Consider the following 15,893-nt stretch of genomic DNA (forward strand, 5'->3'; position numbering starts at 1 on the left):
TAGGTTTGGTCGAGTTGGCATCTCCACAACGACATGGCCGGCTGAGGTAGTGGTCCAGTGTGGAGCGTTGGTCAGATCATCTCCACTCGTCTTCCCGACGAGGCCTCCGAACGACGTTTTTTCCTTCCGGACGGCGAAATTCGTCCCAATCGCGCCCCCGGTTCCTCGTTTTCGTCCGGATTTGGGCCTAAATTTATCCGGCGATCCCACGCCATCCCCGGCCCCCCGGGGAGCTCTCGGGGACTCCAGACGAAACAAAAGCGCGCGAAACGGCGAGGAAACTTCCCGCGCGTCTGGTGGCCCCAACTTGTCGGCGAGAGACACCGATCGTCGTCGTCATCGCATCGTCTTCCGCGCGCTGTAAAAGCCTACCGCCGGTCACATTCGCCGGCCGCGTAGCTTCCACGCGGCGAGTTAATGTCGTCGCCTCGGTATCACGCGCGCATACCTCTATTTATCGCCGAACTACCGCGTCTGCCCCACATTCACCTCACTCGCCTTCCACCAAATCTTCCCTGAACTCGAACGAGCAATGGCGAACGACGGTGCGGCCAACAACGGCTTCGGCCGCCGCTCTCTCCACCAATGGGAGGGGCGACTCCTCCACGCGGCGGGCTACCCGGCGCCGCCGGACTTCCGCGCACCGGGGGGATGGAGGCTGAGCGCAGGCGGCGGGCTACCCGGCGCCGCCGGACTTCCGTGCACCGGGGGGATGGAGGCTGAGCGCAGGCGGCGTGCCGATCCCGCCGCCGCCAACGGGCGGTGCCGCACTCGAAGCGGCGATCGACGAGGTGCTCGTCACTCTCAGTGACGAGCAGCGCGCGGATCCGCGTTTCTTCCCCGACAACCACGAGTTGTGGATCGCGTTCTTCCGGCGCAGGTATGAACGCGAATTGGCGTCCTACGACGGCCCTCCTCCTCCTCCGGCAAGAAACAACGCCGCCGGCCGCAAACGATGGTGGAGCGCGCCTGGCCGCACCCTCGAGAATGTGTTCGCGCATATCGAGGACGGAAACTCCCCCGTCCTGGGGATGCCACCTCGTCTGGCTCGCGGTCGGCATCCAGATCCGGCGGGTCGACGCCGGCCACCGTGAAGCAGGAATGGGCGGCTCCTTCGACCATCAAGAAGGAACCGTCGTCGCCACCTCCGAGCAGACGGCGCAGTAGCGGCGCCCTCATCATCCGCGACCAGCCGTCCTCTCCGCAAAGCGGGCGGAAAAGGAAGGCGTCGAAGAAGGAGGACGCTGCAAACCAGCTCGCCGAGGAGGAGGCGAGGCGCGCGGAGGACGCCGCGGTGGCGGAGGCGATCGCCAGGTCACTGAAGGACCTGGTGCCCGCCGACAACACTCTCCCCGAAGACGCCGCACTGGAGTGGTCCAGGCGGGACTGGGAGCGCGAGGAGGCGGAGCAGCAACGGCGGCTGCTGGACTTGGCTGCCGCGCGTCAACGCGCCGCCCGCGCCGCCATACCATCCGCCGCTAGAAACGCCGCGCCCAGGGAGGTGGTCAAGGTCGAGGACAGCAGCGACGACGACATGTACCGTCCGTCGCTGCCACGCGCCGGCGACGCTGGCCAGGGCACGAGCCGCTGGTACGAGGCTCCGCCGCCCCAGGACAACGCCGACTCCAGCGACGACGACGACGGCGGCGACTACACGTCGTTCTACCGCCATTTCGGCATGTAGTAGGCCGTTCTTTAGTTTAAATTTTAGTTTGCCAATCGCCGAATTCAAATATATGTTCGAATTCGGCCTACTTATGTACGAACTCGCCTCTATATGTTAAATATCATTAAATTTCGCTTATGTTTGAACGAACTCGCCAATTTTGTCTGAATTCGCCGAAGTCCGTTACATCCATCCTGGACACGCGGCTGGGAAAATGGGTCTCCCCATGCCAAATTTTCCTCCAATCCAGACGACAATATCGCTGGATTTGGGCGTGGGGAGCCCAAACGACTGGAGATGCTCTCATGTCCACAACATACTGGTCAGTCTTTGTTGACGTAAGCAGTGTCAAAACTGAGATCTGATGTGTTCTGTGTAGCCTTTTGAGATCTGATGTGTTCTGCTCCGCACGATGATCTGAATCTATCATTGCTCAAGGTCAACAGCGGAACTGCGGAAGGGAGTTTCGACGCAGCGCCTCAACCTGTCAGTTCTTTGCCAGTTCGGCGCAGGCAGTGACGTCGATCGCCGGGCGGATCCACCAACTATTACTACGGAGTACAACTTTGGAAGTAATGATCAAGACGAACTTCTATTGAGCGTGACGTGTATGCCTCCTTGTAGTACTAGTACTATTTTGTCTTTCGCAATCAGAGCTCCTTTGATTCATAGGATTGATATAGGAATTATGTAGGAATTGAATTCTATCATTTGATTCATAGGAACATATCCTATAGAAATTATTTCTATAAGAATCTTGTAGTACAAATCCTATAGGAAAAAAACATTAGCTCGTACCTCATGAAAAATTCTTTTGCTACATTCAAAGACATACCATATTCCTATAAAATTCAACTTAGCATGACATTCCAATCATACACCTTTCCTATTCCTACACTCTTCCTATTCCTATGAATCAAAGGAGCCTCAATCTCCATCGCGTGGCCAAAGACAATTTTGGTGCTGAGACAGGAACTCAGAGTTTTGCTGATCAGAAAGCTGAAAAGGGCAATTCCGTAGTTTCTTTATGGGATCTCCTCCACCAAACCTTATCTCGCCGCAGCAGCGGCAACTCCCAGAGTCCGAGCTCCGTAAGCCGCAGCTTCCCCCCTACCCGTATGGCCGGCGACGAGCCCCTGACGGCGGCAGTCCAGCCGCCCACAACGGAGTTGGACGAGGACCTGGTGGAGATCCTGGAGGAGGGGTCGGGCCGCCTGGACATCACCCGGTACGTGGACCACGTGCGCGACCTGGCGGCGGGCGCCATCGCCACCTTCGAGGGCACCACGCGGGACCACTTCGACGGGCGGCGCGTGGTGGAGCTGCGGTACGAGGCCTACTCGGCCATGGCGCGGCGCCGGCTCGAGGCCATCCTCCGCGAGGCCCGCGCCGCGCACGCGCTGCGGCGGCTGGCCGTGGCGCACAAGCTCGGCCCCGTCCCGGCCGGCGAGGCGAGCGTCTTCGTGGCGGCCTCGGCCGTGCACCGCGCGGACGCCATGGAGGCGTGCCGCTACGTGATCGACGAGATCAAGGCCTCCGTGCCCATCTGGAAGAAGGAGGTGTACGACGACGGCGAGGTGTGGAAGGAGAACCGCGAGTTCTTTGACCGCGCCGACGCCGTCACGGACACGGGCCGTAAGAAGGGCCACAACAAGGCGTCCGGCGGCGGCTGCTGCGGCAGCAAGGTGCGGGTCATGGAGGAGAGCTGATGGCACCTGCCGGATCGCGATCGGAGAAATACAGTGGGTTGCCTCTGTCCTTTGACTTCTTTTTGAGATTTTGAGATGAAAAAAAGGATAAAAAGTCATGTGCGACACTATAGAGGTTTAACCAAGTGGCAAATACATTGTATGGAAATGCGATTCTATAGATTTCAAATGATGTAATGTACTCACTGTATAAACATTTTTCCTTCACATTATGCTGCCTGTGTATCATGCAGTAGCGTTTCTTTTCCTGTGTCAAAAAACTGAAAGGGCACATCAGATATACGGGAAGAACTGATAGAAAGGAAATGTCTTGTGTGACACTAGAGAATTGATCAAGTCGACAAACACAGTGTATGAAAGTTCACTATCTACACTGCAAATGATGTAACGTACTCACTTTATGGCAATTTGGAATAAACATCTCGTTCAGTTGGCACTGAAACATGTTGCATGTATCTTTTATTTCGTTTCCTGTGTCAATCAATAACCTGAAAGCTCGCATCATGTTTGTACGGCGGGAAAAAATCGACAGACTACTCCATCGTAATGCAAACCAACCTCGGTACAAGGAACAGATCATGAGCGTGTTGCCTTGCCTCATATGGTTGAACAGAGACCAGAACGCCGCTGCACAGAGCTCTGCTTGCAGATAAAAAGAACCAGCTGCAGGCTGTTGCCCTTATCAGACAGAGTAGCACATATAGAGACCACTTGACTTCACCAAATTCACTAACTCAGATGGCAAAGCTCAAAAAAATTACCGCACCTGATCCATTCGACGAACACCCGAACTTCAGATCGTCCATATTTTTTTGTTTCTGCTACTTAAGTATCCAGTGTTGTGATTTACGTGACTACGGTACTTATTATAAAATTTACTGTACAAATATATTCAACACAGTGGCTGTAGTTTAGTGGTGAGAATTCCACGTTGTGGCCGTGGAGACCTGGGCTCGAATCCCAGCAGCCACAATTCCATCTTTTTCTCAAAGATATGGCTCTATTTTTTGTTTTGTCTTTTCCCACCCTTCTCAATCTCATTTCTAGTCCTTGCTAATCGTACCATAGTATTTAAATCTTCCAAAACAATTAGCATTAATTCCTCAAGAAAAAGCAAACATCATTCTTCTAGGTTTTCTTGACACCCTTTTAAAGTTCATTTTCATTTATTTCTTTAGAAGCAAAACTCTTTTCTTGCCGGTTATGTTTCTTGGCTGCACCTTTTTTTCCATTGTAGTTCAACTTTTGCTAGGCTTGTGTGAATGGTCATGCTTGAAACGTTTCTTATTTCCCAAAACAAGTTGGCTTGCATTTGAATTTTGGTTTCACAAATATCTTGAAGTTCATTTGCATTTATTTTATTAAAAGAATAACTATTGTCTTGTTAGTTGTGATCCTCCATTTTTCTTGTTAGTTATGATATTAACCACACCCGGTTTTTCCTTTTTTTTTTCATTGAAGTTTAGGTCTTGCCTAGCCTGTGTGAATGATCGTGCTTGAAATAGAATGTTTGATCTTGCAACATCTTTCTTAGCCAAATGAAATCATTTTTGTAGAGCCTTGACTGATTTAGATCCAGATTCACTTTCTCGCAGCGATGGCGATAATTCATTTTTAGCTAGGCCCGAAACCTAGCCACCACAATTCATTTCCCCCAAAACAATAGCTCTATTATTGTTTTTATTTTACCCTTCTAAGTTTCATTTCTAGCCCTTGCTAATCGTACCATAGTATTTAAATCTTCCAAAACAATTACTTCCTCCGGTTCATATTAATTGACTCTAATATGGATGTATCTAAACACATTTTAGTTCTAGATACATCCATATTGAAGTCAATTAATATGAACCGGAGGGAATACTAGCTTTAATTCCTCAAGAAACAAAAATTATCATTCTTCTAGGTTTTTTTGACACCCTTTTAAAGTTCATTTTCATTTATTTCTTCACAAGAAAAACTCTTTTCTTGCTAGTTATGTTTCCCGACTGTACCTTTTTTTCCATTGTAGTTCATCTTTTGCTAGGCTTGTGTGAATGGTCATGCTTGAAACGTATCTTATTTCCCAAACAAGTTGGCTTCCATTTGAATTTTGGTTTCACAAATATCTTGAAGTTCATTTGCATTTATTGTATTAAAAGAAAAACTATTGTCTTGTTAGTTGTGCTCCTCCATTTTTTCTTGTTAGTTATGACATTAACCACACCCGGTTTTTCCTTTTTTTTTTCATTGAAGTTTAGGTCTTGCCTAGCTGTGAATGATCGTGCTTGAAATAGAATCTTTGATCTTGCAACACCTTTCTTAGCCAAATAAAAGCATTTTTGTAGAGGCTTGACTGATTTAGGTCCAGATACAGTGATTGCGATAATTCATTTTCAGCTAGGCCTGAAACCGAGCCACCACAATTCATTTCCCCCCAAAACAATAGCTCTATTTTTATTTTTATTTTTATTTTACCCTTATGAGTTAAATTTCTTGATATTGTTAATCATGCTATAGTTTTCTAATTTTCCAAAGAAATTAACATTCTTCCAAGTTTTTTTGACACCTTTCTTAACTTCATTTTCATTTTTTCAGAAGAAATACTATTTTCTTGTTAGCTATGTTTCTCGGTTGCACCCTATTTTTTTCATTGTAGTTTAGCTTTCCTTGGATTGTGTGAATGGTCATGCTTGAAACATTTCTTATCCCCCAAACAAGTTGGCTGGCATTATTTTAGTTTTGGTTCCGCAACAATCTTTAAGTTCATTTGCTTTTATTTTTCAAAATAAAAACTTTGTTCTTGTTAGTTGTGCTACTCCTTATTTTCTTGTTAGGCGTGACCTTCGCCACACCAAGTTTTCCTTCTTTTTCCATTGATGTTTAGGTCTTGTGCAGCCTCCGTGAATGGTCGCGCTTGAAATAGAATGCTTGAGCTTGCCACACCTTTCTTTTCCAAATTAAAGTCCATTAACCCTTTTTTGTAGAGCTTTGATTGGTTTAGTTCCATATTCTTCTAGCAGTGATGGTGATAATTCGTTTTCTGCTAGGCTCTAATCCCAACAGCCATAATTCACATCCCCCAAACAATAGCTCTCTTTTTCGTTTTTTCACCCTTCTCATTTTCATTTCTTGTTCTTGTTAATCATGCTGTAGTTTTTAAGTTTTACAAAACTATTAGCATTCTTCTAAGTTTTTTTAACACCCTTCTTAAATTTATTTTCATTTTTATAAGCAAAACTCTTTTCTTGTTTGTTATGTTTGTCGGTTGCACCCTATTTTCCTATTTTCCATTGTAGTTCAACTTTTCTCGGCTTGTGTGAATGGTTTTGCTTGAAACAATTCTTATTCCCCAAACAAGTTGGCTGGACCATTTCAGTTATTGTTTTGCAACTGTTTTGAATTTTATTTTCTTTTATTTTCAAAATAAAAACTATTTTATTATGAGTTGTGCTACTCCTTATTTTCTTGTTAGTTGTGATTTTCGCTTCACCCAATTTTCCTTTTTTTCCCATTGGAGTTCATGTATTGCTTAGCCAATGTGAATGATCGTGCTTGAAATGGAATGCTTGAGCTTGTCACATATTTCTTTGCCAAAATAAAGTCCATTAGCCCCTTGTTGTAGAGGCTTGACGAATTTACGTCCAGATTCTTCTTGCAATGATAGCTATAAAACAAATATTGTCTCCTTAAGTGAATTATCTTGTACCCGCTCAGAGCCTAAGTGATCAAGGTGGCTTAGGTATTCAAGATCTCGAACTCATATAGACTTATTAAAGAATTGTATGTGCCATAATCTGTTTAAGAAACTAGCATATGTGTTTCAAAGCGCTTTCGCATGTCCAATGGAGACATATGGATTCGCCCGCCAGGTTGACGAAGATAAAATAATAGTTATTGGTTTTGAACCTTCTCAATTGAACATGGTTCTCAAATTGGGTTATAGGAGGATACATGCTTGGGAACAGGGGCGGAGCTACACCCCGGGCAACCAGGGCCATGGCCCGGGGCGCAGCAAACATTCCGTCCTACTATTTATAAAGATCTCTGTCTTGGCCTAGATTGGAATGAAGTAGTACAACTCAGTTGGCCCATCACGAGCGAGCGAACGCAGCTGTCGAACCCTGGCTCCATCGCTAGTTGGGGGCAGGACGCGCACCACCGCCACACAACGCCTCGTCGGCGGGCCGGCTTTCCTCCCCTAGCCCGCACCTCGCAGGCTCCCTGGACGAGTTCTAGCCTAGCTGGTGGCCTTTTGTGCTACAATGTGCCGCTGCTGGCAAGACCTCCGTGTGACGGCTGTCCGACGCTTTGCCGGGTGCTGCAGTGTTGCAGCCCTGCAGTTCCTAGTTCAGGGCTCAAGGCTCCAGTGCTAGGTACTCCTGTATGTGTTTGTTTGTACAGAACGTGTGTTTGCATTAGTTATTCTCCATAACAATATTGCTACACCAATTCAACATTTAATTGATTTTACAACTTCAGTAATCAATTATATGTTGTAGAATATAATATGAATATAGTCTATGTCAACACCCCACCAATAGTTGAATCCGCAAACCCAAGAAAGTACTCAAACTATTTGTACTTTGTTGGATTGTTGACAGTTGAGTTTGACTCCTCTAAAAAAACAATTGAGTTGAATTTATGTGTTCTTCCTCGCAATCGTACAAAATTTCATGTACTATTCCTTGAGATTTTTCTGTAGCTTTTGCGCTTAGTTTTTTTTTTGGCCCGGGCCTTGCTCCAATCCTGGCTCCACCACTGCTTGGGAATGAACCTTTACTAGAGCAATATAGGTCTTTTTCTGAATCGTGGGGCATAAGTATGCCACTATTACCATGCTAGGAACTTGTCGTCCCAATGTCTCTTTCGGGCCATAGGGATCTAGCTGGTCAACCGTTACATGCTTGGAATGCATGCTTTGTTGGCTAGGCCATATTTTGTGCATTTTGTTCAAGGAACAAATGAATTTTCGGTGGAAGTTACACAAAAAAACGGGATTTTTCTTTGCTTAATTCTCTATAACATGCTCTACTCGGATCTTCCAATCAACAATAAGAAGCTTTAGAAATTGGAAGTTCTTCTAATTAAGATTTTATTTTAGTGTATTTGTAGAGTTATTTTGACAAGGGATAATCTTGCCAGACAAAATTGGCAGGGTAGCACAAAATGCATATTTTCCTTCATTTTTTTTTGAAAGGAATACGGTAGGGGAAGCCCCTACAGTGATTTTGTTTTTAAATAATAAGAACTCAAATTCGCGTCCCTAGGGACTTGAACCTGGGTGGCTGGGTTATACATCCTTCTTAAATTAAGATTTTATTTTAGTGTATTTTGTAGAGTTATTTTGACAAGGGATAATCTTGCCAGACAAAATTGGCAGGGTATCACAAAATGCAGATTTTCCTTCATTGATGGGAGAAACAACACTAGGACATACATGGAGAAGCAGTCTTACAAAATAGATAGATAAAAATTTCTACTTATCTTTGAAAATAGCAAACCAGATACATAAACAACAGTTTCCTCACAGTAAAAAGTGATGTGTACTTTTATGCATAGTACAACATGCATGCGAGATGTACATTGATACTAGTGAACCCATTACAAATACTACATATTGCATGATACAAGTTACCGTGTGCGCCTTTGAGGTAATGATAAACTCAGATATAAACTTACAACGCATACAACATGGAAACCATGTATTTATTCAAATTATTAAACAAATTTCCCACTCTCCGAACTTTCCGAGTTAGGTAGAACCTTTTGTAGTTGTCATGAAGGAGAGCTAAGCGATGGAGAGAGCAGATAAAGAAGAAAACATGAAGAAGAAGAGAAAACATGAAGACAAAGAGTGGTTTATGGGTGTCCCCCTTTGACCATTGAGGCCGATGAGGAGGTGGGCGAATGGTTCAGTGGTGATTGATGATGGTAAGGTGGCACATAGCACCCAACATGCAATGAATGTTCCCGTGGTCTTCGATGAAGACCAAGATTAGGAAGAAATGGTGCCCCGAGACCTAAGGCAGCCATCGGTGACATTGTGACCACCGCCAACGATGTTGGGGGTGGAAAAGGTGAATCAAACAGTTAGTGTGATGTCTGGCTTGTAAGGAGAGCCTACCGCTGGGGTATGAGAAGGAGAAAAGGCGGCAGCCAAGTTTCTCGGCAATGACATGGGAAAAGATTGAATGAGAATTGGCAATTCTGACCATTGCCAGAAAGTTCAGCAGAAAATAACATCTTTTGGAAAGTAATTTTGATACGACTCTTGGTCGACGCCCAACTTCAGGACATTGAGGTAAAACTACTCACCCCCTGGTAAAGGCGTTGAGCTGCCAGGACGACTAGGCACGCCGATCTGCTGACGTGGATAGGCTGAACTCACTGACCTGGGCCGATTACCTCTAGCCCATCCACGTCGGATGCATGCCCGGTCGTTGGCACTTCAGCACCTTAACCTATTGCATGAGATGTGTAACCCAACGCTCTGATGTAGTGCATTGAGTCAAATTTATTTCGAGAAGAGATCATTTTCAGTTGAAATTTCTGACAAGGGTCAGATAAATAATTTCGCACTGGAGATTGAAGAGGTGGGTTGACAAAGAATTGTGAGATTGAGGACGTGGCATCTGACCTGAGAAAGAGGAACCGGGTGAAGAGATGAGCGCCCGGAGAGCGGAGAGGGTTGCGCTCCAACCCTGTAGCGCGATCTTGCGCTATATATATGTATGGTTTGAAAACTAATCAATGGCGACCGCCCTTGCTGCTGCCGCATCCCATGATCTCCTCTGGCAGCTTGCCGACGCGCTCAACCCCCTCCTCGAAGACGATGCCCATGCCCATGAAGAAGTGCGCCTCGATGTGGCAGTGGAACGCCCACACTCCGGGGTTGTCCGCCCTCCAACGCAGCGCCGTCCACCCGTAGGGGTGCACCGCCACCGTGTTCTTCAGGATGGGATCCCTCAGGTTATAGGTCGCCGGGTGCACCGCCGGGTCGAACCTCCCCACGCCATAGCCGAGCACCCAGAAGTCATGCCCGTGGAGGTGCCACGGGTGCGTCTCGCTGTTGTTCGGCGCGAGCATGTTGGCGTTCTGCAGCACCACGTCCACCACGGAGCCGAACGCCAGCCGGTACAGCCCATCGCTGCTCGTCGCGTTCGGGTTGGGCTGCACGCCGTACACGTCGTACGCGGTGTGGTTGTACGTCTCCGGCGGCGGGCGCGGGTCGAAGGTGCCCTGGAGCCTGTCCTTGAGGGCGACGAGGTAGGGTGTGTGCGGCAGCGTGAAGGAGACGTTGTTGATCGCCCACTTGATCCGCCCGTCGATCGTGTTCTGCGAGTTGAGGAGGAGGATGGTGCGGTCGGAGCTCGGCGGCGGGGCGTACACGTGCGCCGGGTGCGCCACCGTGGCGATGCTCTGGTTGATGCGGTACGTGGTGTCGTTCCACGCCGGGCCGGTGGGTGGCGTCGTCGGCGGCACATCGCGAGGGCTGCTGCGGCCGCCGTAGTAGGCGAGGACGGCGGTGCCGGTGAGCGTGCCGGGCTTGCGGCTCACGACGTTGGAGGCCAGCCAGTAGTTGCGGTTCGGGTCCTGGTCGGCCGTGATCAGCACGGAGTATGTCTCGCCAGAATAGATGTTGAGGTTCTTCACCACGAACGGCTTCACGTAGTGCCCGTCCGTCTCCACCACTGTCATTGGATGGCCCTGCAGTTAGGTTAACCAATTTCCAGTATTAGCAAAAAAACTTAATCAACCTGATGATTAACTTTCAATGTTTGACGGTGATTAACTATTACTAGTTTTACAAGACATAGTGCAATGTTGCTACCAGCACCTCTTCTTGTCGCAAGCTCGACCAACTTCTATATAGACAAGTTTTGCTCGGCTCCAACGAGAGAGGTAAAGATGGCAAAGCGTCATCGGCTCGGTCGAATGCTTGTAGTCCTTGCTAATTAAGTAGTCTAAAGACATTTTTGTAATTTTTATTACTCTAGGGTTTCCTTCTACCACTGATCAGGATTAAGAATAGATCGATATACTTTTCGGAAAAAGTTCTTTTTTTTTTGGCTTAGCTACAATGCAAGCAACTGGCTTTAGCTTACATCAAAGTCGATTTGTTGACATCCTTATATTGCATGGGTACTCATATAAATTATCTTTATAAAAGGGAAGTATGCACGTACACTCGGGGTTAGAGCCCACAAATTGCACTTAATGTTCCCTCCATTTCAAAATTTTGGGGTTAGAAACACATAATAATGTGCTTGCACCTAAGGTGTTCTTGTGAAATTTGGGTTTGGAATGTTGGTAGATACACATTTTAAGCCTGAATTTAAACTTAATATTTTTCGTGCAATTTTTATTTTATAATGTATAATTCATTAACTTGCACATTCTACACCCGAAATTAAACATATCTTGTTGTGCAATTTTGTGGTTTAGAAAGGTGCAATTTGGTAGTTTCCATGTTTCTTAGACCAAAACAATCATATTTATTTTTTAGAACAATCTTGAAGTTGCAAATACTTTATATACACATTGGATTGAAAATACGCTACGACATTTATACTTGACAAACAGTATATATATTAGGAGAACCAACTCCCTTGTTTATCTTTGTAAGGCCCACCTCGAGGTTTGAGCCTAATTGTGACCATTAACTAACACTACATGATTTATTTGACACGGGAATTATACCATTGGAAACTTTCTTTAAACACGAATCCATTGATATACTTTTCTGCAACAAATAAGGTTTTATGTTTAATCCATGGTCAAACACTCAAACTTGCACCATAATTGACCCCTGAAGTACTGCTTTGATCTCGACGCCGCTGGGAATTTCCATGATGTTTCCTTGTGGTTGTTGCTGGCGTGTTCGTATATGTTTTTGCTGTGACTTGTTCATCGTAATGGTATTTTATATGCATTGGTGATCATAATTTGGTCAAGCATGTAAGCCATTACGTGTCGTCTCTTCATCTCTTTGAGCGCAATCCCAATTCCCAAGTCGTCGTCAACTTGTTAGTACTGTTTTTGCGTTCTAAATTTCGAAGGGAAATCGGGGGAACGCGAGAAAACAATAGTTTCTCAGTCGACCCAAACATGGCATACGAGTCCGGCCACTAGCCTGATACAGGAATTGTTCGTGCCTACAGTTTTGTAATTTCTGAGAAATGAGACCGATGGATGATTTGAAACATCGTGTGTATCTATCATTCTATCCTCTATCGTCTTGGAATGGATAAGCCCACATGGTCAAGGTCAAGAAGCGTGAGTGTTGGCAACTATACGTTAGAGCAAGCAGACTAGTGAAGCGCATGCATCTTCCTCACGCTAATGAAAACTTCATGTTGGGATAACCTTGTTACTTATATTAATCCTGCGTGATACACGATTACACGCTCCTCCGTTGACGGGTATGACTGGTCGTGTTGCTTGATCCGGTTAGTTAGCGTGTAACATCACAGTCAGGCATAAATTAACTAGACACTATTCTATTCTATACGGTATTGCTCATTGACTAGCCGTTGCATATGTCCGACATGATACCTGTATCAGCATCTCCCATTAAGTTAAATTTGTTACATGTATAGGCACTACTCCGAATCCGATTTACATGTATTTCATGCTCATAAAAATTGTACCCAAACCTGCACTAGGTGATTAACCTTCATAATTTTTGTCGTCCCTGAACCCTAATAGTCACATCAAGACATAACATGAAGTGTGTGTTCTATCATCAGGACGAGACTATTTAATACATTTACTTGCGGTGCAATTTCACTTGATCGGTATCGTGTCATCTAGATAGGTTTCTATCTTATACCCACCACATAGCGTCGCGAATATATTTAGCAATTGACTCAATGGTGTGGATTATATGTTTAAGTTACTTATTAGGGTGGTAGCGATTGCCGTTATTTGGTTGCTATGGCTATGTAGAAATAACAAAAAAAAAATGACAAGAATTCTTCTCTAATGCAAGTCATCTATCGGTGCACGGCTACGCTATGTTCATGATCATCTTTACAACATGCGGAGCACCGTAATCTATTTAAGTAGGTGTCTACACAGTTGTAGAATACGACGAGGGACATTTTTCCTCAACATGAATGACAGCACAGTCTATGGATTGATCCTCCATCCCTATAGATGCTTTAGCAGTTTCTAACATGATTGCTTGTAACGTGTCTTTTATTTTTTCAACACTCTGATACTTTTAGTTTGTATGGTTGTGTGCATCTTTATTATGAAACCGAGTTTAATGTTTAAAACTTTAAACTAATAAAGTTCTTTCAATTAGAAAACCATACCTAAAAAGAATGAAAGACATGGTTAATTGAAAAAACCAACAAAAACCCACATACCGGACTAGCAATCAAGGCAAATCGTCCGAGCGATGCGACGAATTATCGATCATGAAGTTGGCCACTAGTGACGAGTTGTACAGGAATATGTCATCTTTGACTCTTGACTTCCATATATACAGGCATGCGTACATGTCAATGTTTGATAAGCATTCTTGGACATTAGGTGAGGTGTTAATCGTTGTTGTGTTTTGATGTCTCTTGTAGTCTTGTGTAGCCTTGTATCGACGTCGTTGGTAGTTGGGTACTGACTATATGGTTTCCAATTTCTAAGCACGAATACCTGCCTCCAGCTTCCAGCTACCCATTTGAATAGAGAGATGAGCACGAAAATAACTACTGAAAATTAACTAGTTTCCCGATAATTAAGGTCCATGCAAATTTGTCCATTAGCTTCTGGTTTCCACTTGCACTACTTGTCGAGATGCATGCTAGCTTCCAAGATGATTCATTTTGTATATGGCACAATTGCGTTAAAAGGCCGGCCGGCCGGCGGGTATGTTAGAGGCAACCGGGCGGGATTACCGGCTAAGCAAGGTATTGCTGTACATCCATTTCAATCTATTTGAAGCTAAGTTAATTAATTTAAAACGGAGGAAGTATACTAATATTAGTAGCAGGTATGGCAGGACGAGAACATGATGGAGGGCATCCGATCCTCCTCGGAGGCAATGTGAATAGCTGACCGCGATCTTGGCCGATCTCACCGGTCTGATCGATGCCGGCCGCGCACATGCACCCTCGCGCGTATTCGCTTTTGTCGGCTGTGTTTGTTTTTTCTTTATTCGCAGTACGTACGTCGTTTACCGAGCGAGCTGGTGAGGACTGAGGTCCATCTCCATGACCAACTTACGAGAGCTTGAATGAACTTTGAATAAAGCTGGTGAAAAAACCACCTACCTCGATCTCGAAGTTGAGGGCGGAGAGGGAGGTCATGCTGCCGATCCTGAACCGGTACGTCCTGCCGGGCACCACGGCGAACACCGGCGTGGAGCACTCCGGGTGCGTCGCGTTGCAGGACGCCGGCCCCAGCGCCGAGCAGTTGACGAACATGCCGCGGCCGTTGATCAGCAGCGACTGCGGCTCGCCGACCCACACGATCGGCACGGCGGCGAGCCCCGCGGCCTGCTCGTAGGTGCTCTTGTGCCACCAGTCGTTCAGGAGCACCTCGTGCTCGCCGTCGTAGGCGAACGGCTCGGCGACGTCGGGGCCGGCGCCGGGAGGCACGGACACGATGATCATGCCGTTCAGCCCCGCGGAGCGCTGCATGCCGTAGTGCGCGTGGTACATATAGGTTCCCGGGCGGTCGACGACGAACGTGTAGACGAAGGTGTCGCCGGGGAGGATGGGGCACTGGGTGACCCCCTCCGTGCCGTCCGCCCACGGCGTGCCGATCTGCCGGATGCCGTGCCAGTGGATGGCCACGTTTTCCGTCAGCAGGGAGTTCTTCACGGTGACCACCACCGTGTCGCCCTGCACGGCGCGGATGGTTGGGCCAGGGGTGTGGCCGTTGATGGTGACGGCGAGCTTGCGGACGCAGTCAGGGTATGCGAACTGGTCGCTGATGTCCCACTTCTCGTGCACCGTCTTCGCCTGAGCGACGGCGGCCAGCGCCCATGCGCTCACCAGGAAGAGGCAGCAGAGGAGAAGCTGTGGTTGTCCTACCAACGCCATTGCTCCGCCCACTCTCGCAGACCTCCGGGCCGGCTTCGACTAGCCGCGTCGTTGCCTCGCACTTACGGGATGTGCTTGGTGGCTTTGGCTTGCAATGGTGCTAGCTCAATCGCTTCTATCTGTAAGAAGACTGGGCATATGAGAAAATATCGTAGTAGTACCAGGTCATGCGAAGAGCTCGTCGCCCTATTGATTAGGAATCTCGATCAGAAACCACCGAGGCAGGAGCGCAGGGTGTTCTTCTTTTGAGCGCAAGGGGTGCCGGTGGCAGACAGGCGCTATGGTTTGGTGTGTTCTCCGGGCTTCGGTGGGTTCAAATATAAGCGATGAGTCACGCGTTATAATGGACCGGTCGTACCTACTGAGATTTGCTTAAATCACGTCACCCCGTCACGTGATCACCTATGTAGATGACAAGGGTTACTCCGGTGCTCCCCCTAAATGTAAGTTGAAGATTCATAGTTAGTTTTTTTCGTGTGTTAGGCCGCCGAA

General features: G+C 46.9%; 2 protein-coding genes and 1 non-coding gene across 3 annotated transcripts; 2 read left to right on the forward strand and 1 right to left on the reverse strand.

The window, feature by feature from the left end:
- Positions 1-2,695: 2,695 nt before the first annotated feature.
- On the forward strand, positions 2,696-3,600 carry LOC127301151 (molybdopterin synthase catalytic subunit). Its single transcript, XM_051331373.2, has one exon. The coding sequence runs from the start codon at positions 2,785-2,787 to the stop codon at positions 3,373-3,375; it is 591 nt and encodes a 196-aa protein (XP_051187333.1). The 5' UTR covers positions 2,696-2,784; the 3' UTR covers positions 3,376-3,600.
- Positions 3,601-4,275: 675 nt separating this feature from the next.
- TRNAH-GUG (transfer RNA histidin (anticodon GUG)) lies at positions 4,276-4,347 on the forward strand. Its single transcript has one exon. It is a non-coding gene; the product is annotated as a tRNA-His (tRNA).
- A 4,362-nt stretch (positions 4,348-8,709) lies between these two features.
- On the reverse strand, positions 8,710-15,673 carry LOC127301149 (L-ascorbate oxidase). Its single transcript, XM_051331372.1, has 2 exons — positions 14,628-15,673; positions 8,710-11,061 (listed from the first exon to the last, which is right to left on the reverse strand). The coding sequence occupies exons 1-2, from the start codon at positions 15,399-15,401 to the stop codon at positions 10,102-10,104; spliced, it is 1,734 nt and encodes a 577-aa protein (XP_051187332.1). The 5' UTR covers positions 15,402-15,673; the 3' UTR covers positions 8,710-10,101.
- Between the last annotated feature and the right edge of the window lie 220 nt (positions 15,674-15,893).

Source organism: Lolium perenne, chromosome 5, assembly GCF_019359855.2.
Source record: "Lolium perenne isolate Kyuss_39 chromosome 5, Kyuss_2.0, whole genome shotgun sequence".
Taxonomy (NCBI): Eukaryota; Viridiplantae; Streptophyta; class Magnoliopsida; order Poales; family Poaceae; genus Lolium; species Lolium perenne.

Bases quoted from the DNA above. Each gene is read 5' to 3' on its own strand.
- LOC127301151 (XM_051331373.2), top strand. From the start codon at position 2,785: ATGGCCGGCGACGAGCCCCTGACGGCGGCAGTCCAGCCGCCCACAACG.
- LOC127301149 (XM_051331372.1), bottom strand. From the start codon at position 15,401: ATGGCGTTGGTAGGACAACCACAGCTTCTCCTCTGCTGCCTCTTCCTG. The intron at 11,062-14,627 runs GTAGGTGGTTTT...ACCTAACTGCAG, and splicing joins CCCTCAACTTCGAGATCGAG to GGCCATCCAATGACAGTGGT.